The sequence below is a fragment of the Neovison vison genome, chromosome 4, assembly GCF_020171115.1.
Source record: "Neovison vison isolate M4711 chromosome 4, ASM_NN_V1, whole genome shotgun sequence".
Lineage (NCBI taxonomy): Eukaryota > Metazoa > Chordata > Mammalia > Carnivora > Mustelidae > Neogale > Neogale vison.
Window position 1 is genome coordinate 17,118,824 of NC_058094.1, and position 21,943 is coordinate 17,140,766.

At 55.2% G+C, this 21,943-nt stretch overlaps 1 protein-coding gene across 1 annotated transcript; it reads right to left on the reverse strand.

Annotated features, from left to right (window-relative positions):
• Window positions 1–3,712: 3,712 nt before the first annotated feature.
• Window positions 3,713–21,325, reverse strand: FAM83A (family with sequence similarity 83 member A). The gene is made up of 4 exons (XM_044245006.1): window positions 20,527–21,325; window positions 12,281–12,448; window positions 10,580–10,704; window positions 3,713–4,379 (listed from the first exon to the last, which is right to left on the reverse strand). Exons 1-4 carry the CDS (start codon window positions 21,004–21,006, stop codon window positions 3,845–3,847), a joined length of 1,308 nt encoding a protein of 435 aa, XP_044100941.1. The 5' UTR covers window positions 21,007–21,325; the 3' UTR covers window positions 3,713–3,844.
• Between the last annotated feature and the right edge of the window lie 618 nt (window positions 21,326–21,943).

Below are 21,943 nucleotides of genomic sequence, written 5' to 3' on the forward strand. Positions count from 1 at the left end.
ATGGACCGGCCTGGCCCGATCCGGCAGGACTCTGCCCACCGCGCCCCCCCCTCCTAGTTGTGCGTGGAAGCCCTCGCCCAGCACCTCGGAACGGGACTGGATCTGCGGCTGAGGCCTTGAACACCCGACAGCGTATCTGTCATCAGTCGGGATTCTCTCGAGCAGCAGGACCCGCAACGTGCCCATCTATGCCTGCGTCCCTAGCTCTGTCTGTCTGTCTGTCTGTCCAGACAGCTCGAGTACGTGAACCGGGTACGCGAGTGTGGAAGCTGGCAAGCCCCAAGTCCGCGGGGTGAGGGGACAAGCCCAGGGTGCAGCTCCAGTCCAGAGGCCCACAGGGTCAAGGCCCGGGGACAGCCAGGGTTTCAGCGGGAGCTGATGGCAGGCGAGACCCCGGCTCCTCTCTAGGCAGCGTCCGCAGGAGGAAGGCTGTCTTCCTTGGGGAGGGCTGCTAGGGCTTCGCATTCGCCCCAGGCCTTCGTCGAGGGGCGAGGCCCGGCACCTTGGGGACAACCTCCCTCCCCCGCCCTGCAGAGGAGAGAAGGAAGGAGCAGTCAGGACGCAGCCCGTCCCTCTCAGTCCAAACCCATGAGCGACGGGGAAGAGGAGGTTGTGTCGATGCCCTCACGTGTGTCTGTGGTGTTTATCCTCTCCTGCGACAGCTTTGCCCACACACACGCTCCCCGGGGGGGAAGCTGAGAAAGTGAGTGACAGTCTCTCTGTGCCCAACAACTGCTTGGACCAGGCCCAGAGAACGAAGAAGCGCTGGAAGATGAGGCCCAGGCCCTCCTGGGACCGGCCAGCAGGCTGGGCGCGGGGAGCTCCCGCCAAGGCGAGAGCTGCGTGGGGGGGGGCCAGTCTGCTGCACTGAGCGTTCGTGTCCCTTGCAGGACCAAAGCGCCTTGACCAGTCAGTGACCATTCACTAAGCGCTGGGACCAGCCTGGCCCGAGGTGAGGGTCCCTCCGGCCAGCAAAGCATCCTGGGCCCCAGGGCTCTTACAGAGCAGACAGGTTGATGAGCGATCAGCATCTGGTGAGGCCCGTATGGACACAAGGGGTAACTCCCGGGGGAGGGTCAGGGGACTGACCCCTCCGGGGGGTCCTGGCTGTGGCCTTACAGGTGGATAACGTGATCCCTGACCCCTGGGCTGGGGTATGCATTTGGCCCTCCCTGAACTACCCCCGGGTAACACTCTCACGCTATTTCTCTCATTCTCTCATGGGCTTCCTGGGGGTGGCCCATGGGGGTCACACAGTGCCCCATGGCTGCTGCAGAATTTCACACTGTGGCAGAGACGCCATGTGTCTAGGACGGCCCCCAGCAAGCAGGGCGGCCGAGGCAGGTGCGGCGGTGATTCTAGCCCAGAGCAGAGTTCAAGATGGGGCAAACTGGGCTTGGGAGCATTGGGAACTTGGGTAAGGGTTTATTTGGATCGTCAGTCACTCTTGCCGTGTGTGTAAAACCCTCCCGAGGTCTTGGGGTGAGAGCCCAGGGCTGGGGACCCTCAGGAGGCCATCCTGCAAATAGCCCAGCCTCACGTGAGCGTGTCCCCACGTTGTATGAGGCTGGGCTGGCTCATGATGCAGAAATCAGTGACCCCAGATCTCGGTGGCTTACGCAACAGAGGTTTATTTCTGGCTCCTACGATTCATCCACGGCGGGGTCGGTGGTAGAAGAGGGAGGTCCTGCCCACCAGAGTCTCCTGGGAACCTGGGCTGGCAGAGGGGCTCCGTCTGAGGCGGGCTCCTGCCTGGCTCCCAGGCTCTTGAAGTTCCTGCCTGCAAATGATCCTCACTTGTGCTCCTAGTCCATCGGCCTCAGCGAACCGCAGCTAACGCCCCAGCAGGCGGGGGGCACGCGCGACAGAGTGTCCAGGGGAGGAGAAACAGTATTTGTGAAGCCCTTGGGAGGCTGCGGCGGGGAGGCTGGCTGGTGGACAGTGATGGGGGCAGAGGGCTGCCCTTCTCCACCCAGACTGAGCCAGAAGCAGGCAGAGGCAGAACAGCCTCGGGGGCTCGTGGTCCCTCCCAAGCGTCACCTTCCCGAAGCTTTCTCAGCAGACTGTGGAATCCAGGTTAGAACCTTCGGCTGCACCCGACTGTTCTAACCTTGTCACGGCGGTCGGCAGGAAATCAGCACATCAGGGCCAGGGTTTAAAGAACCTTCAGGAACCAAAGGGTTTTTTTTTTTTTTTTTTTTTTTTTTTTGCTGTTGTTGGAATTTTGGAAACCAAGGAGGACAGGAATACTGTTTTAAAAGAAAACAGAAGCAAAGACACCTTTGCCTTTGCCAAACACTGGGCAAACACAAGGATGGGCTGAAGGGAGGTACCCTCTGGAGAGCATCACTTGGGATGCCACAAGCTGCTGGGTTCCGAAGTCAACAGGAGGAAGGCTCTGTCCTGCCAGCTTTCTGTGGCAAAGGCAAAGCTGCTGAGCCAGAGATGGGCAACAGGAAGACATTTGCTGAGGTTGGTGGCAAGAGGAGGTCATAGAAATAGGAAGATGTAGGGCGCCTGGGTGGCTCAGTCGGTTAAGTGTCTGCCTTTAGCTCAGGTCATGCTCCTGGGGTCCTGGTATTGAGTCCTGTGTCTGGGCTCCCTGCTCAGCCGAGAGCCCTTTTCCCTCTCCTCCCGGCTCGTGCCGTCTCTCTCTCTCTCTCTCTCTCTCTCAAAATCTTTAAAAAGAAACAGGAAGATGCTTGCCGGGCTTCTGTGCCAGCTTCCATCAGGCTGGAGCAGCCTGGGTCCCAGCCCTCCCTCCACTTTTAAGGCCCTTGTTCGTCAGGTCTTGTTAACTGTCACTTCTCTGGTAAGGGTCCCCTGACCTCTCCAAACTGGACTGCCTGATCCTCCCTGTGCTTGCCGTATTCCTTGTATCCCAGCTAGGCTGTGCCCCTGAGATCTGGGTCACCTCCGGAATAGAGGGTGTGCTGTGAATCTGACCGTGAATGAATGATGGGGCTTGGGGGAGCCTGGCAGCCCTGCTTCAGGCGTCCACAAGCCAAATGGAGGCCCCTGGGTCTGACTACAAGGGAGCTGCAAGGTCAACTCTGAACCTTTCCTGGTTGCCTTGGGCTGCCCTGGGCAATTGCTGCGGGGCCATTCGCAGATCCTGACCCTGCAAGCTGCTGGGACTGGCCTAGACTCAAGCACCTCAAGACCAGCCCAAGTCTCCCCGAAGCCAGGACCTGAGCCGATGAATGGCTTTGCCCAACTCCATCCCCTAGACACGTTAGTTTGCCCCGAACCCACACTACTTAGAGTGGCACACTAGGGGCTTTAATCCTAATTCATCAGGCCCAGGGATACCTCAGTATTACCTGAGTATTACCTTTACCACCTTTACCAGAAACATCCTGAATGTTCCCATACCTTTTGTACAGTAGGCCATTCCTGGGCACTGGGAAACAGGAGTACCCTGATCACACAATCTACCTCTTAGTGCCTCAGTTTACCCATATGTAAACTTGGGCTGCATCTGCCTCTTCCTACATTACACAGATTCAGGAAACATGATTATTAAAGTGCTGGCTGCTCTTTGGAAGAAAAGGACTCTATTTTCATGCTTTTGTCCTCTAGCTCCCCACTTCCCACTTCCCTGGAACTTTCTCGAATGTGCTCCATAGGCCAAACTAGAGCGGAAACCCCCAGGACTGGTGGGTGTTGGCAAGTGAATGGTCGCAGGCTTGGGAACAAACACAGGCAACGATGTTGTCCAAGCACTTTTAGTTCAAAGAGAAGCAAGTTCAAAGCTGCTAGTCATTGAGGTGGAGGTCCTTGGGCCAGACAGTCCTGGCATGTCCAGCACCCCCCTGGGAGGGCTGCTGGGGGAAGCGACCCATCAGAAATGAGGGGAGGCTTGTAGAAATGGCCTCCAGATGTGGGCCGTCCTGGGCACCAAGCCCAGCTGCTCCAGCTGCAGCCGCGTGGGCCTGTAGGCGTTGAGGTTGCTGTAGGGAGCTGGCGAGCTGTCGTGGGGCCTCAGGGAGAAGGGGGCCTGTGGGCTCAGGGCCCCCCACGGGCCAGGGTGGGGCTGAAGCCTGAGGGGCAGAGCGGGGTTGGGGGCCAGGGGACTGCTGGGCCCCGAGGACGCCGACAGACTCTGGTTCTGGGGGTTGCTGCCCGTCGAGGGGCTGCTGAAGGGGTTGGAGGACGTGTGGTCGCTGGCAGAGCGGCTACTGCCACTGAGGCGGCCGGGCGGGGGGCTGCGGCCTGCTCGGGGCTGCAGGGGTGCCACCAGCCTGGGAGACTTTGGGCCCATCACAGGCTTGGAGGAGGCATAGAGGTGGCGAAACTCCTCGTCGAACAGCTCCACCGCCGGGCCCGTAAACTTGGAGAGGATGTTCCGGTGGACGTGTCCGCAGAGCCAGGTGAAGCTGCGGGGGAGGAGGAGAGTGAAGGGTGGGTCGGGGAGGCCTCGAGAGTCCCCTCCCCCCCGCCCCCCACCCTCTGCCGCCGCCCCCCCCCCCCCCCCGCAGGCTCCTCTGGGGGAAGTGGGCTCGCGCCTGGCTGGGGGGAAGGACTTAACATTAGCTCTCCCGCCTCTGGCCTGCTCATTTCATCCCGCACAGCCCCTGCAGGATGACCTTGGTACCCGCTTCACGGATTCACGGATGGCAAGACCCACGGTGCAGAAATCAGCAAATGTTTGCAGGGGAACAATCAAGGCACCAGACTGGATCTCTGGCCTCAGGGTTCCCTCCTGGTGCTCAGATCCTGGCTCTCCCGCTGAAGCCCAAAAGGGCTAAGTGAGAGCTGAGTCCCAGTGTCCCCCGCTCTGTGCTCACGAGTCCCCTAGCTGCTGAAGCCCCCTGTGAAATGTGGGAACCCCTGCTCCTTCTAACCAAAGAGGGGTCTGGGCAAGGCAGCTGCGAAACACGGGCCGCTCCTCCGTGGGAGTGGGCTCGGAAGAGGGAACAGAAGGCGGGCACGCGGGCGTGGGAATGACACAGCCCGCGTGCTCTTGGCCCGGACACCGAGGGACATGGGCAGAGGCCTCGGCCCTCCCTCCATTTACTGGTTTTAAATGAAAACAAAATGCCAAAGGCATTATGGATTACTTCTTATGATTCCTTGATTTAACCAAATTCCTTTTTCTCTCTGATGGACAAATCTCCTCATGAACATCCCCCCACACACCCCCACTCCCCACCCAAAACCCTTGAAAAGGCCTGGTGAGAGCACAGAGGCTAAAAATGGCATCTAGTCCTGGAGAGCAACCATGGCTGGATGGTCAGAGGGAGACACGGTCACTCGGAAGTGGGGGGATAGGAATGGCCCCCAACCAACGGTCTCAGCCCCCACCCGCACCCCATCCACCAGCCCAGCCGGAGGAGTCCCTGCTCTGAGAGGTGGGGCGGGGCCCACGCAAGATGGGGCCAATCCTGGGAAGAACAATGAGGCTTTGTTTACGCCTCACCCCCATCCTGGGGCCACCCACACACCCCAGAGAGGTGAGCAGCTGATGCGTGGTGCGGGCCAGGAAGGGCACAGGGAAGGCGGCAGACACGGGGACAGCGGGGGACTCCTGGCTACACTAAGACGTCAGTGGCCTTGTGTTGTTTGGAATCAGACTAGATTAGGCCAAGCAACTGCGTGCTTTGTGCAACAAAACAGGTGCAAGGGTGCCCTGGCAACTTTTCCGGCTCCCACGCCCCCTGTGCCCTACACCTCCACAGGGCCCCCCTCAAGTCCCTTGGTGTTCCTGTAGACCCCTGCACAACCGTGCACCATGCTGGGCTTCTCCTCCATACCCTGTGTGGCCGTCATTCCATGCCGGAGCTACGACACTTCATCACCACCCGTGGTAGGAAATACACGTCCTTTCTATGGCTGTTTGGTCCTTCGTACCTGGAACTGACTTTGTCACAATCTTTGGCTCAAGGACCGCCCTCATAACTGGTCTATTCCTGGCCTGTTTTAATTTGTGTAGCTATTTATTAGTTATTTTAAATAATGTATTAAGTACCAACAAATTTACCACCTAAAATAAAAAGTTACCATCTAGCCATACGGTCTCTCCCAGCCAAGTATTTTCCAGGTCCGCCCCCCACAAAAGAGTGAATCATCACCCTGAATCCTGTATTCCATGTCCCCATACTTTCCTCTCTCTGTTCAAAAAAAAAAAAAAAAAAAAAATGGGGGGGGCGCCTGGGTGGTTCAGCTGGTTGGGCGGCTGCCTTCGGCTCAGGTCATGATCCCAGGGTCGTGGATCGAGCCCCACATTGGGCTCCTTGTGCAGCCGGGACCCTGCTTCTCTCTCTGCCTGCCACTCCCCCAGCTTGCGATTTCTCTCTCTCTCTGACAAAGAAACAAAATAAACAAAAAACAAAAAACTGTAAAAAAAAAAAGTTTTGTGTATTCTGGAAAGAAAATATTTCAGTTGTTTTTAACATGTATGTAATATTTTGGGGTTTTTTTTCCCCACTTAATATTATATTACTAAGATTTACCCAAGTTGTCTCTGGTTGCTGTACGTCATTCAATTTTTCCTGCTGTATAATATTTCACGGGTGGCTAGATCGTGATTTCCTCCTCCCGTCTCCCACAGACAAGCATTCGTGTTGCTTCCACAGTATTTCCGTTGCGACCAGTGCTGTAAGGAGCGTCCTTACTCATGTCATTGACTGTCCCGTGGACTCAGTCTCTTAGAAGTACCTCTAGGAGGGGAATTGCTGGATTATAGACCAGGTGAATAGAGCTTTAGCGGGAAATTCCAAACTCTTTTTTAGAAAGTCATTTTATCCACTTGCAATCCCACCAGCAACGTAAAAAGATCGTGTACATCCAGCATTTGGTATTGTCAGTATTGTTTTTTTTGCAACTCGAAAAGGTATAAAATGGCAACTCATTCTAGCCTTCCTTTGTATTCTTCTGGTCACGGATGGTGCAGAAGCCCTCTTCGTGTCTTCCCGCGTGTTGGCTCCCGGCTGAGATGCCTGCTCCCGCCTCCCGCCTGCCTCATGCTTCTTTCTCTTATGATTCACGGGAGTTCTCTGCGGTCCTGGACACTGACCTTGCCAGGGCATCATGAAAACCTGCTCCCACTCTGTAACCCGACTTTCACTTTCTCTCACGGTTCTTTCAAGAACCAAAGTTCTTCATCGTAATATCGTCGGATTTAGCAATCCGTTATAGTCAAGGCTTTTTTGTGTTCTGTTTAACACAAGAGAGGGGCGTGTGGGGGCACTTGGGTGGCTCAGTCGGTGAAGCAACTGCCTTCAGCTCAGGTCATGATCTCAGCGTCCTGAGATCGAGTCCTGCATCGGGCTCCTTGCTCAGCGGGGGGCCTGCTTCTCCCACTGCCCCTCACCCACTTGTGCCCTCTCACTCAAATAAATAAAATCTTAAAAAAAAAAAAAAAAAGAGGAGTGTCCTTATCCTAAGGTCTAAAAGATATTCATCTATTCTTTTCTACTAAGAGTTTTAAAGTTTGTTTTTAACATTTCAGGCCTTGTAATCTATTGGAAGGTGGCTTTTTAAATTTTTTCTTTTTCTTTCTTTTCTTTTTCTTTTATTTATTTATTTATTTTTATTTTATTTTATTTTTTTTGGTGTATGTGTGAAGTGGAATCAAATTTTCTGTGTGGGGAATTTTTTTTTTCCAGTTCCCCCTTTCCCCACCACTCTAACACGCCCCAGAGACATCTGGGTTTTCTGCTCAGTTCCATCTGTCAGTCTGTCTGCCCCTCCTCCAACACCACCTTGTCAGGATTACTCCAGCTCCACAACAACCTGAGCTCTGGCGGAGCCAGTCCTCCCTGCCTGTCCTTCTTCAGACTTACAGTGGCTAATCTTGGAGAAATACATTTTACATCATCACCTACTCATATGTACAAACACAAACATCACCACACAACAGTTTCCAGAACATTCCTTACCTCAGTGTGCCCTCAGTATATTTATTCTATCTTATTTCGTTACCCCCCCCCAAAAAAAAAATTCCAGGCATCATCCACCAAATTGATTTCATGTCCTGCTAATGTGTAATGAGGCACAGGGTTTGAAATGCTTTGTTCCCCGAGCTACACTGGATGGCCAGGACCTTACATGGACTTTTATTAATTTGTTCATTCATTCATTCAGCAAATATTATGGTCATATAAAATATTCAGGCACTGGATGAACTGTACTTCATGCCAGGAACACAACAGAGAAGAAAACAGACCCAATCCAGTTCTGACACCATGTTTACAATCTTGGCTGAACAAATCCACAGAGAGGCTCCCTAGGAGATGATCTGGAAACTATAAGGTAAGGAGTTAGCGGATTAAGATAGCAAGAATGAGCTCTCCAAAAGAGGGAATACACAGCAAGTGCAAAGGCCCTGAGGCCTGAAAAAGCATGAAAGACTGGAGGAACACAGTGCGCCTACAGCACAGTGGAGACAAAGGAAAATCCAGTTCAGACAGAGGCCATGGTAAGCATGAATTTTGTTTCCCCCCTAGTCGCAGTGACAAACCTGGAAGGATTTTAAGGATGCAAGTAATTTGCTTTGGTTTCTGTTTAAAAATCTTTCCCTTCCTGGTAGAGAAAGCTCAGAGGTAGAAGTGTGGGTCAGGGCAGGCCTGGAATCAGGGCCACTTAGGTTCTCATGCTGTGCTCTCCAAGGCCCAACCCCAAAGGCACCAATGTCCTGGACCTGCCAGCAGACGTGGGAGCTCGGGTGATGCCGGGGCACCTTCTTAGCTCATGCCGATCTCAGAGTACACACCACGCCGCTCTGTAGCTCTTTCTTTCTTTCTTTCTTTCTTTCTTTTTTTTTTTTTAAGATTTTATTTATTTATTTGACAGAGAGAAAGATCACAAGTAGACAGAGAGGCAGGCAGAGAGAGAAGGGAAGCAGGCTCCCTGCTGAGCAGAGAGCCCGATGCGGGACTCGATCCCAGGACCCTGAGATCATGACCTGAGCCGAAGGCAGCGGCTTAACCCACTGAGCCACCCAGGCGCCCCGCTCTGTAGCTCTTTACCCATGAAAGAGCTTTACCCAGAAAAATATTTTGGAACTAGACAGTGATCATGGTTGCCCACAAGGGAATGTACTAAATGTCACTGAATTACACATTTAAGATTATGTGAATTTCCCAGTAAAAACCGAAGAAAGAATGAGAGAGAATTCCTCATCTATGGTGGGCCCCTGGCTCCAGGCTTGGGCCTTGGATCTGGGGCAGCGGCCCCGACAGAGATCTGACCCTTCCCATCGTGGTGGTGAGCGAAGTCTAGTGGCAGCTTAGTTAAGGTCAGAGGTCAAGGTCAGAGGCCTCAAAGTCCTGATGTGTGGTTTGAGGCTGAGCCCCCACCCAGAGCCTCATGGCTTGATGCCCAGAGGCCTTTGTCACTCTCCAAGGAAAGAACCAAAGCCGAGAAGGTGGCTCTGGCCACTTGGGGGGAGACGCTCAGCCCCACCGCAGCCTCTTACAGAGTAAGTGCACGCTGGGTGCCGGGCCCAAGGATCGGAAGCCCGTGGGCACCCTTTGGCACAGGTGCCCAGTGAAGCCAAACAAGGAGAGAAGCTGTGGGTGGAAATACATGGGAGACTCAGTGACCCCTGGATGCCAGAGGTGTCCCCTCAGGGCTGCCCGTCTCAGAGGCCCTCCTGACAGAGGAGTTACGAACTCGCCTTCTCCCCCTGCAGCCGGACGGCACCTCACTCAGCTCCGCACAGGCCACTGCACAGCCAGGCAAATGGCGGTGCAGGGAAAGGTGGAGAGAGAGCCAGCGGGGAGCCAAGGGGGGCTTTACCCAGCTCGGCCACCCCTTCCCGGGCTCGCTTCCCCCTCCCCCAGCGCTCTCTCTCTCTCTTCTCTGTACTGCTTCTTCTTATTATTATTTTTTTTTTTCCTAAAGCAATCTCTACACCCAACAGGAGGCTTGAACTCACAACCCCAAGATCAAGAGTCACGTGCTCTACCGACCAAGCGGGTCACAACTGGCTATTGTTTATCTCCTTAGTTTGAATGGGAGCTCCAGAGGGGCACCCCAGCCTTGAAGCATGCTTGGTATGTACCCAGTAGGTCTCTACAGAATGTTGAATGAAGGAAGGAACAGAGAGGTGCAGTGACCTGCCTAAGGTCACCCAGCCAGGAAGCTACAGAGCTGGGAATTGAACCTCTGCTGTCTGACTTCTAGTTGAGACTGCCGCCACGGCCAGTCCCTAGCACCAGCCTTAGGTCCTAAAGAGTTTGGACACACTTCTGAAAATAAAACAGGACACAGGCACACATACACACACAGCCCAAAACGAACTGCACAGCTTTACCAGCACGCCTGAGACAGCTGAGGAGGGAAGAAGAAGATTCCGTGTCCTATTGAAATCTACAGGGAAACGGGAAAGTGCCTCTCTACCCCGAAGTCCCCCTCCCACTCCCCCCCACCTGCCATGAAGGGTCCAGATGTCCGCCTTCTGCCCAGGCTGGTCCTGCCTCCGGCCTCATGCATGTGATGAAGTCCCAGCTTGGCCTGAGCAGCACCCTGGGAGCCGCCGGGCAGGATAAGTGCGGGAGCAGTTGGGGCTGCTCTGCGCCAGGCTCAGCCTTGGCCTCCTCGAAGCCTTCGGCAGGGGAAGCCCAGTGCTCACCTGTACGACCCCGACAGGACGTATCTCCAGTCCGAGATGATGAACTTCTCCTGGATTTGGCCGGCGAACTTCCGGCCTGATTTGGCACAGTACACCTCTCCTTCCACACTCCGGATGGAGATGTTCTGTTGGAAGGGGAGTCGGGGTGTCACCCACTATTTCCGTGTATATAGATACAGGTTTGCCTAGGAAAACATCTGGAAGGACGTGCAGCAAGACACAGGCAGGGATAATCCCTAATTCATAGGCTCATTGGCTATTTTTATTTTTCTCTTGGCTGAATTTTCTAAATTCTTTTCATTGTCCTGACATTATCTGAGTCACGGGGGGGGTGGAGGGAGGGAGGAAAAGGGAGATGGTAGAATTTAAACAAAGTGGCAAACCGAAGAAAGAGGAGGGCCTATTGCCAAGGAGCCCTCCGTCTAGGCTCCCAGGGACCACAGAGGCCTGGCAAGCCCAGCCTTGCCTTGTTAGTGGCTTTAGTGACATGAGTCCCTGACCCCAAGCTGGTCAGAGGGAAGTGCAGTCAGAGGGGGTACCTTTGTGGAGACCTCAGTGGGCCCTTGATTCTCCTAAGGAAAGCTGTGTCCACAGCCCAAATCATGGCCCCATTTGTCCCTTCCCCCGCCCCAGGAACACCTGCTGCCCCAGGCCTCAGCCAGAACCCTTGTGATGCTGGAAAAATGAAACGGCGGGTCAAGCTTGGGGATGTCTCAGGCTCTGAGACAGGTGGGATCCTGCTGTGATCCCGTGAATGTCCCTGGTCTCTGGGCAGGCTCTGGGAAGGGGATGCCCAGTGCTTCCAGCCTCTCCATAAGCTCTGTGACACGCTGAGAGGAGGGCCACACGCCGCCGTCCCTTGGTGGGCAGAGGCAGGCGTGGCTGGAGCGCGCCATGGCGGCAAGGCCTGTGCCGATGGCCTCCTGTTGAGGAGGTGCGATCCTGGTCAAACAGGCCCGGAGGCCTGCGGCTCGGGGAGGCGCCTGAACTTGGCTTCCTCCCAGGCAGTGAGGAGGGCAAGGGCGGGAGAAAGGGAGGATGGTGGGGTCTCCCGGGGCTGATGAGGCTGAGCCTGAGCCAGTCACCAAGGCACCCACCCACCCGCGTCCTGGTAAGCACCGGGCGGTCCTACGCTGGGCCTCGAGTCAGCTGCCCTAAATCTGACACGACAAAAACCCATCTCTGGGTTTCTTTTCTCCTTGCCAGAAGGGGGAAGTGGGTGGGGAGTTGGGTTCAGTCCAAGAGGCTCAGCTCCCTGTCGGGGCTGTGAAGTCCTCCGCGCCGATGCTGCCCGGGGCCTGGGAAGCGCGGCCACGGGGCTTCTTCAGCCGAGAGATCAAGGCACATGCGGCACCGACTGCGGTTCACGAGACACCCATGGGCCCCTTTCCGTTCCCAGCCCCCGTGGACCTTCGTGAGGCCAAAGAGCGGCAGGCAGGGGTGATGGCAATCTCTTCGGGGTCTGGTCCCGCGGCCTCCCCCTGCTCTCTGGCTCCCTGCCCCTGCCATCTTGGAGGCCACATTTTCCTTATGGTGTAGCTATAGGGGGAGGGAGGGCTGTCTGTCCTACGCGGGCCTTTGATCAAGAAATAAACCTTTATTACGCTGAGCCATTGAGATGGGGCTGGTGGGGGGTAAGCACAGCCTAAGCTATCCCATCCTAATACAAAATACCTTCTGGAAGCTCGCCGGGGGCCCTACCTTGAGGTGGCTGTCAGAGATCTGGACTTTGTCACACATCTCTTGGAAGAGCGTCACCCCTCCCTGGTCCAGGAGCACACAGACGAACACCCCACGCTTGTTGGCCGCCTCTAGAATGTCACAGAAGATCTCCACATCCGTGAACACATCCATCAGGATGGCCAGGACCTGGGCCAGGGCAGAGGGGTGGAAACAAAAAGAGTCAGGGGTCGGGAGCTAACTGGTTTCCGCCGAGATTCCTAGGTCCCGGTGGGCCGAAGACAGCAGCTGCGCTTGCTGCTCCTTTGGAGGAGACAGCACGAGGTGGGGGGCTCCGCCAGGGCAGCACTGCAGGGAAAAGAGCTGGAGCGGAGCCCTCGGCGCTGACTCCATCTGTCCAACCCAACCACAGGCCCCCTGGCCTCGGGGCTCACGGCCGGAGTGCAGCATGCTCGGGAGGAAGGAGGCAAAGGCAGAGACGCAAAGGCACAAGGAGGGGAGGAGAAGGGCAAGGGGACGGACGTGGTCTGGCAGGTTCGGAGTTGAGGCCTGGATGTCAAGTCCCGGCTGCTCAGCCACGTGGCGCTCGAAGGCACTCCATGGCCACTGGTTTTCCAGTGTTGTTAAGCCACAGCATACTGCCTCGAGCAAAATCCCTGGGGAGACCCTAGAGAGAGACTACCCAAGGCAGAGCTGCCCCAGCCGGATGGACAACGGAGTCCTCCTGTAGCCTAACAGAACCATGGGGAGGAGAGAGCCCCGGAAATCCGACAACGGAGGGGGGACGTGTGCAGCCCCGCCTCCAAGGACCCAAACCTCTGCCTGCCAGCAGCACCCCAACTGGCAGCAAGCAGTCACCTCTGCTGCACAAGCAACGTGTTTGGGCGGGGCCACTGCCAGGCGCCCGATTGGGCGTGAGGCGGGCACATCACCAAGGTCAGACCAATGAGAGCACGGCATCCCCTGCTGGCCCCAGAGATTGGCCCAGGGCCGCTCACAGGACCTAAGTTACTCTACTGACAGCGGGCCCGGGCTCGAGCGGGGACTCCGGGAAAGGAGGGGTTCCTGCTGCCAGGGTCGCTCCGGGAGTGGAGTGTGAGCTACGGCTGCCAGCAGCCGTCTTGCCGCCACGTGGCCGCTGCCCCAGCACCAAGCACATGGCCAGCCTCACTCGAGCGTCGTTCGTTCGAATATCTGGTTTCACTCATGTTTTGAAGCCAGTCCTACCCTCGACTTTCCCACTGTAGATGTCAATGCATGCTCTTCTTGTGTTTGGGGTTGTTTTCCACCATATTCTGATTTATAAAAAGAAACAGGTGTTTGATCTTTGTCCCTGTTTCTGCACCAAGCTCTAAAGCCTTTGGAATTTCCTAAGTGATGAGAGGGACCGGAGGAAGGTCCTTTGTTATGTTAATGAGGTGACTGTCCAGCGGGGGCTGGTTGCCAGGGGAACCTACTAAGTGATTAGAGGGTTGGAATTTTCCGTCCTTCCCACCTCCTTACTCCAAGGAAAGACTAGGGGGGCTGGAGGTTGAATGCACTGCAAATGCCAGTGATGTAATCAGTCGTGCCTGTGTAACGATGCCCGCCTAAAAACCCAAGACGACGGGTTCAGAGAGCTTCTGGGTTGGTGATTTGGGGAGAGCAGAGTGGTCAGAGAAGGCATGGAAGTTCCATGCCCTTCCCCATAACTCACTGTGTGAATCTCTTCCATCTGGCTGTGCCTGAGTTCTACCCCTTGTAATAAACTGGTAATCTAGAAAGTGTCATGAACCACTGTAGCAGACTGACCAAACGCAAGAAGGGGGTCGTTGGAGTCTCCAGTCTGAGCTCCGGACTGGCATGGGTTGGGACAACCAGCTGTCCGAGAATTGCTCGGTGGTGGGGGACCCCCACACCGTGGGACTAGAGCAGAATTAGACCAGTGCCACCCAATCAAAAGTCTGTCCTAATACCCAAATCACAGCATATTGACAAGTGGATATGGCAGCCATTAGCAATGATAATTATAACGGTCACATGGAAACTGTGAGACACGGTGGAATGTTGAAGCAAAACTGTTGTATGATCCAGGCTCAACACAGGTATATTAGCAATGAATGAATTCAGTGAAAAAGGATAACAGAGCACAAGATGATAGTCTGTCCAGTATGACTGCGAGTGAGGGAAAGCGGTGTGTAGACACATAAGCAAGCACAAGGCCCAAACTGGTGGACAGGATTGGAGTGGGTACTATGGCAGTTTTCAACATTACCTGTAATAACGTTCCACCATTTTTATAATAATTGCTGTGTGTGTGTGTGTGTATGTATTATATATGGAGAGATATATGTATTCTATAGAGATATATATGTTATACAGATATATAGATATATCGACCATCAACACCTGGGAAGTAGCCAGGACGAGAAGAGGGTCATGGAAACCGACAAAGGAGTGTCTGGTTCCCACATGGAGCTGACTTCCTGCCCAGATGATGTGACTGTCTGGACAGGGGTAGGAAGGCAGAAAAGATGTTCTAATAGGGAGGCCATGCTCCTTTAGAACCATGGCCCTGTTAGCACACGATTGTCTCTACACACTTAAACTTACAGTGCCAGCAGCAACCTAGGCCCTCGCTGCTGGAAGAGAAGTGGTTCCTCCTTGAGGGCGGTATAGGTGAGAAGGATGCTTCTCTCTCCCCAGGAGGTCAGTAAATCCTTCCTGGTTGTGTTCCAGTAAGTCCTTGGTTCCCAGAGACAGGGCTGGTGACAGACTGAACAGAGAAGTGGCCATGTTTACCAATAACCCCACATCGTGATTGGAGAGATGCTTGGAAAAACAGGCTCATGATGTCTAGGTTTATCCTGTTGGCCTCCTATTGGCTCCCAACGGATTGACTCAAGACCCATAATCTCGGGGCGCCTGGGTGGCTCAGTGGGTTAAGCCGCTGCCTTCAGCTCAGGTCATGATCTCGGGGTCCTGGGATCGAGTCCCGCATCGGGCTCCCTGCTTGGTGGGGAGCCTGTTTCCTCCTCTCTCTCTCTCTCTGCCTGCCTCTCTGCCTACTTGTGATCTTTGTCTGTCAAATAAATGAATAAAATCTTAAAAAAAAAAAAATTAAAAAAAAAAAAAAGACCCATAATCTCTTCAGTCCCTTACAGGGTGTCATGGAATGAATGACCACCAAAATCTGTGGACGTGATCTCCCTTGGAAAAAGTCTCTGCAGGTGCAGTTAAGACTTTCAAGATGAGGGGCACCTGGGTGGCTCAAATGGTTAAGTATCTGTTGCCCCGGGATCGAGCCCCACCTAGGGCTCCCTGGTCAGTGAGGAGTCTGTTTTTCCTTCTCCCTCTGCCTCTCCCCCTTCTTGTGCGCACTCTCTGTCAATAGAATCAATAAAATAAAAAAGAGAGAAAGAGAGAGAGAGAGACACTCTCAAAATGAGACCATCCTGGATTATCCAGTGGGCCCTAAATCCAATGGCAAGTGTCCTTGTAAAAGACACTCTGAGGAGACACAGGGAGGAGGGGTTGTGGGGGGGGCATATGAAGTCAGAGTGAGGTGGCCACAAGCCAAGGAATGCCCGCAGCCACCAGATGCTGGGAGCAGAAGACAGGACCCTCCCCGGGAGACTTCAGAGCAAGGAGGGCCCAGCTGACATCTCCATGTTAGGTCTGCCTTTCAGAGCAAGGAGAGAATAAATATCTCTTGTTTTAAACCACCAGCAGGCTGGTAACTTGTCTCAGCAGCTCTGGAACACTGAGACGGAGGGGTCACACACTGTCCAGACGACAGTGCTCTCCCGGGGTGTTAGGGAGCTGTGGCTCCAGACCCCATGCTACTGGAAATGAACTGAGTGCCTTCGGACAACCCATTTACCCTCTCTGGGGTTCAGTTTCTTTACCGATAAAACACTGCTCAGGGCGCCTGGGTGGCTCAGTGGGTTAAAGCCTCTGCCTTCGGCTCATGTCATGATCTCAGGGTCCTGGCATCAAGCCCCGCATTGCATCGAGCTTTCTGCTCAGCGGGGCGCCTGCTTCCCCCTCTCTTTCTGCCTGCCTCTCTGCCTCCTTGTGATCTCTCTCTCTCTATCAAATAAATAAATAAAAAATATTTAAAAACAACAAAACACTGTTCAAAAATAGAGCATTAGCTATCATTCAAGCTGCATCTAACCCTGAGCCCAGATAATATAAATGAATCCAGGTGCAAAAAGTAAAGGTTTTTATTCTCATTTGACTATGATTTGTATGGGCCTTGTGAGCAAGTATGAATCATGTTAGAATAACACCATGCAAACATGTTTTAGTCCAGGTTGTAGAAGAGGATTAAAAGTAGTGTGACACCTCTAGCGGCATAAAAAAGAACTAAAGTAGGCCCGTCCGCTGGACCAGCGCGTTGGGGTAGGGTTGGCCGGGAAGAAGGAGGTAATTCCGCCACCCCTTGCTAAAGAAGGAAGCCCAGCCTGGCAGGCAGGCTTGGCAATTTGAGCAGCACAGAGACCCAGGAGCCCTGCTAGGGGAGATGCTGGTCCCCTGGGGCAATCCCCAGAAGCAAGGGTCATCCTGTGGGGACCTCAAATCCTGGCTGAGAGTCCCTCACCCCCAGTCGGACAGATGTGAGCTCCCCGGGGCTGGAAACCCTGCTGCTTTGGGAATAGCAGGGTGGAGGAGGGGAGAGGGGGTTTGGGTCCTACTGAAGCCCAGCCTGTTGGGGACGATCTCACCCCATCCCCCACTCTCTGCCTCTACTTCTCTTCTTGATTCTTTCTCTTGTCTGTGCTGAGGCTCCTTTGTTTTCCCCCAAACAACAGCAATGGCACCAGCACTGTGGAGTCAGCAGGAGCAGCCTTTTATGGTTTTGCAAATCTCCCCGCTATCTGGCCTGCCAGAGCCAGCTGGCTTCTGGGATCTGCTTCTGCAGCGATCCGCTGCGCTGGGCTGCGTGGGTGGTGGCGTGGGAAGGCCGGCCGGCCTCTCACAGAGGACCGGTTAGAGAGGGCATGACCTCCCAGGCTCGCTGAACCCATCTGGGAACCCTCAGGGATCCTGGCCACACTCAGAGGATGCATTCATCGTGCTGTTTCCATCTTTTAGGATGTCTGCCATCCAAGGCCAGCTGACACCTTGCTAGAAGCACGAGACGCACACCAAGCCAACGGTCCCCCTGCCCTAGATGACCCCAGGGCCATGTCCCAGACCATGAGCCCAGAGCCTGCTGACATGATTCCAACCAGCCACTCCTAAGCTGCTCGCTCTGCCTGCCCTCCCTTGCCTGAACAAGAACAATGGGGGCCTGTGCGCCTGCATTCCCCCCCCCCCACCCCCCGTGCTTCCTGTGTGGTCCCGCATGGCCTGCTCTGCCCCCTGCTTCTAGGCAGCTGTGAGCAAGACCTTCTTGTTTCATGCCGGTCATTTCCATGCCTGTATGTCCCACTCATTCCTCTGACACCTCCTGACCTTTGCCTGGAATCCCTTTCCCTTACTCTCTGTCTGACCACCTCTTACTCAGCCTGTGAGACTCAGCTCGGAGGCCCCCTCTTCCAGGAAGCCTGCCTTAGTCACCCTGTCCTCCCCTCCCAGGCACAGAGGCTTGCTCACACCCAGGGCTGCCTCCCAGTCTCTGTTGTCTTCTCCTTCCCTACTGGGGCAGGCAGAGGCAGGGAGCTCTCCGGAGGGAGGTCAGCCTCTGGATCTGTTCCACCACCCTGGGTGCAGGGCCTGGCTATGAATTGGGTTTTGTGGCATAAAGGAATGCGAGCATGGAGGGAAAGGAATTCCTGCTAGTTTAGAAGTGGAAACTGGTCTAAAAACCACTGAGCTTGGGCTGGCTCTGTGTGTTTTCCTCTCTGGAGGCCGAAGCCATAGGGGGAACATGCAAACCGATCGACTCTCCAGTTCTGAGTGGACAGGACAGCCTGTGACCAGGTTCCCATCTCCCTGGCATCAGGGCCTGGGACAAGAGGGCGTGGTGGGGACTGTGGCAAAGGGGACTTACCCACCAAAAAGGGGGTCTTGGTGGGTCGCCACTCAGCGACAGCAGAGCCAGCTCTTCCCACCTGCTGAGAGGAACTGGAAATGCTTACTTTTAGGTGAAATCCTCAGGTTTTGAAGTGTAATCTTTTTTTTTTTAAGATTTTATTTATTTATTTGACGGACAAGGATCACAAGTAGGCAGAGAGAGAAGGTGAAGCAGGCTCGGAGCCGGATTTGGGACTTGATCCAGGACCCTGAGATCATTACCTGAGCCGAAGGCAGAGGGTTTAACCACTGAGCCACCCAGGTGCCCCTTGAAGTATCATCTTAAATTCAGAACGTGCTGTACCAGTGAAACAAAGGATAGAGGCTGGGAGGGCGGGGCTTGGACCCACAGAGAGACAGAAGCCTCAGCTGGGTGGGGAAGAGCGGATAGGGGAAGGACTCAGTGGCAGGGTCGGGGGTGGGGACACCCCCTGACTGGCTTCCTTCCAGGGAGCCTCACTCACCCCCAGAACTGCAGCTGTGGTTGAGAACTTCCCCGACACCACTGGTCGGGTGGGCACTGACCTTCCCTCAGACAGACCAGAGCCAGCCCTACTCCGGATCACAAGTAGGCAGAGAGAGAAGGTGAAGCAGGCTCAGAGCCCGATTCGGGACCCGTCACGGAAACATGAAATCCCTGAGACCTGAAAAGCCAGCGCTCCACCCATTGTCACCTTAACTAACTTTCCAGAACTGCACTCCTTCCCCCTCTTCCACACACAGCCCCGCCACCCAAAGCCAGGCTTTTCCTGGAGCCTTCAGCTTTCAGGGGCAGGACTGGGAGCCTAGCAGAAAATGAGCTTAAGGGGCACCTGGGTGGCTCAGTGGGTTAAGGCCTCTGCCTTTGGCTCAGGTCATGATCCCAGGGTTCTGGGATCGAGCCCCACATCAGGAAGCTTGCTTCCCTTCCTCTCTCTGCCTGCCTCTCTGTCTTGTGATCTCTGTCTGTCAAATAAATATGTGAAAATCTTTAAAAAAAAAAAAAAGAAAGAAAAAGAAAATGAGCTTAAATACCAGCTGGTCCTTTGCTGAGTCTACTCTTGTCCCTCTGCAGCCTCAGGAGGGAGGAGGGGGCGGCCAACGCCCCGTTCGGACTCGTCATTCGTGCGGCTGGGGGAGCCCTTCCCCAGCTGCAGCAAGAAGCCACCGATCCCATCCGATCCGGGGCAGCGGGAGAACTGATGGCCAAATGTCCGTCACCGTGCCTGAAATTCTACCGGCCAAGCTCTGGTCATGAAATAGATTTCTTCTTTCTTCTTCCTTTTTTTTTTTTTTTTTTTAAAGATTTTATTCATTTGAGAGAGAGCCTGCATGAACAGTGTGGAATAGCAGCGGGAAAGGGAGAAGCAGTCTCCCTGCCGAGCAAGGAACCCCACCTGGGGCTCAACCCCAGGACCCTGGGATCATGACCTGATCCGAAGGCTGACCCTTAACCCACTGAGCCACCCAGGTGGCCCCATTTTCTTCTTCTAAAGTCAAGTATTAAAATGTAAATATTCTGGGGAGAAACCTTCTCTGTGCCTAGTCTGTCTTCTGTCTGACCACCAGCTGGATTGAGGGGCTGCTGGGTCATTTGTGGACAGACAGGTATAACCTGAGTCTGAAAGCGTGTGTCTCAGTGGTGGCCCCTTCATTTGGAAGCACAGAGGTGAGGGGCCTGGCCCTAGCTGGGATGGGTGGGGAGCGGTGGACAAGAAAGGGACTTGGGTGCTGCGTCCTGTGGAAGGAGTAGGCCTTCGTCAGGTGGAAAGCAGGGAAGGTGAAGGGGTCCCAGGCAGAGGGAATGGCACATGCAAACCTCTGAAGACTGGGCAAGGAGGGCTGGAGAGTCTGCAGGTCCCTAGGGACGGAGCGGCTGGAGCCGAGAGAGGAGATGGAGAGGTTGTGAGCCATAAGGAGTTTGCTCTTCCCACTGTGGGCCACTAGGAGCCATGGAGGGCTCTAAGCAGAGAAGGGACCCACTTAGACTTGAAGTATAGAAGAAGAGCTCTCCAGCCACACGGAGACTGGACGATGGAAGAGGAGGGGCAGGCAGGAAGCGATGGCAGGAGTTCCAGTGAGGGGTGGTGGTGGCCTAGCCCCAGACCATGACAGGTGGGATCAGAAAGTCAGTAATCAGGGAAGACAGACAATAACATCCATGACCCCTTCCTCAGCCCCCGTCTTCTGAACTCCAATGCCTTGGGCAGGACCCCCCCCCTTCACCAGCACCCTTCCTCCCCCTACCCCAAGGCCAAGGAGACACAGGCCCCCGCCCCCCATACCTGGCTGGTCCGGGTGATGCAGCGGCGAATGAGGTCTCTGATGTTGTTGTGCTTGTCCGCCTGGAAGTACACGGTGGCGCTGGACTTTTCCTTCAGGTAGGGCTTCTGGGCTGAGGCCCAGGTGTGCAACAGTGTCGGCTCGCTGCCCTCGGAGGCCACGGGGAAATAGGTTCCTGACGGCAGGGAGCAGGAGTCCAGTCCCCGGGGGCTGGCCTCTGTCCCTCCTGGGGGCTCCGGGGCACAAGAGGGCTCCTTGGCCTGGGCCTGGATGTACTGGGCCTCCACCGAGGACAAGAAGTCGACCTCACCTTCCTGGCCGAGTGCCTGCCAGTAGGCCTCGGGCCCCCCATCCAAGAGGGCGTCTGTGGCCAGCCGGGCACTCTCATTGTCGCTGAAATCGGCCCTGGTCGGCCGGACCCACTGGCTCTTGACCTCTTCCAGGCGTTTCCGGATCTTGCCCACATGCCTCGACCAGCTCATGTTGCCCCGTACCCCGGTCGTGGTGGACAGGAGGCTGTGGCTTGAGCTCCTCCTGATATCAGGGCAAGCGGGCCATGCCGCGGCGGAGAAGAGCCCTTAGTGCTCCTGGGAAGCACCCGGCATCCACCTGCCGCCTGTCACGCCCGCTGGAGGAAGTGATTTACCGCAGGGCGAGCAACACTTCCCGGGATCAGGCTCATCCTCACGGCCAGGCCCTGGCTTATCTCAGCACCACCGCCCTGCCCGCGGGCCGAGGGCCGGCTCTGTCACGCCCGGGCACACTCAGCCCTGGGAGCCGTCCTCTGCACTCATTGCACAACTCCCCAGAGCCCCGGCCTGCCGTCGGAGCGGGGAGGCTCTCCCAGCACCCTCGGGCCTCCGCCCCTCCTGTGCTTCTGTTCCAACGCCATTGGTTGGAGACAAGAACTCCCCTGCGGGGGACAGAGGTTTCCCTGAGACTGCACCAGCATGGGGAGGGAAGTTGAACGCAGGCCAGGCAGAGCTGTCCACCAGGCACACTCCCTTCTTCCAGTGACAATGAGGTCCCAGCTTCCGGTCCTCCGAAAAAGCTTTGCTCTGCTCTCTCTCTCCCCTACTGTGTTTGCCAGAGAAGCTCTGGTCTGGGGACTGCATGACCTGCTTGGAGTACGGCCTGGAGAGGACCCTGTCACGGTGTCTGGGCACCGGGGCATTGGGACCCGTTGTCTCCCAGCTAGAGGCGGCAGGTGACAGCAGGTGTGTTTGAAGTATAGGAACACTAAGGGCGAAGGCACATTTCTTTCCAGGTCAGGTCATGGTCACGTCCATGTCGGCGGAATGCCATGTCTCTCTTTGGGTTCAGCAAGAAACAGACTGAGACAGGATTTGAGTATAATAAGTAACTTGCTGGAAGGTGATTCCAAGAAGGGCCAATGGGGAAGGGAGGAGTGAGACAGGA

Bases quoted from the DNA above. Each gene is read 5' to 3' on its own strand.
- FAM83A (XM_044245006.1), bottom strand. From the start codon at position 21,006: ATGAGCTGGTCGAGGCATGTGGGCAAGATCCGGAAACGCCTGGAAGAG. The intron at 12,449-20,526 runs GTATGGGGGGCG...GCCCTGGCCCAG, and splicing joins GCATCACCCGGACCAGCCAG to GTCCTGGCCATCCTGATGGA. The intron at 4,380-10,579 runs GTGAGCACTGGG...CCTCCCCCGCAG, and splicing joins GTCCTGTCGGGGTCGTACAG to CTTCACCTGGCTCTGCGGAC.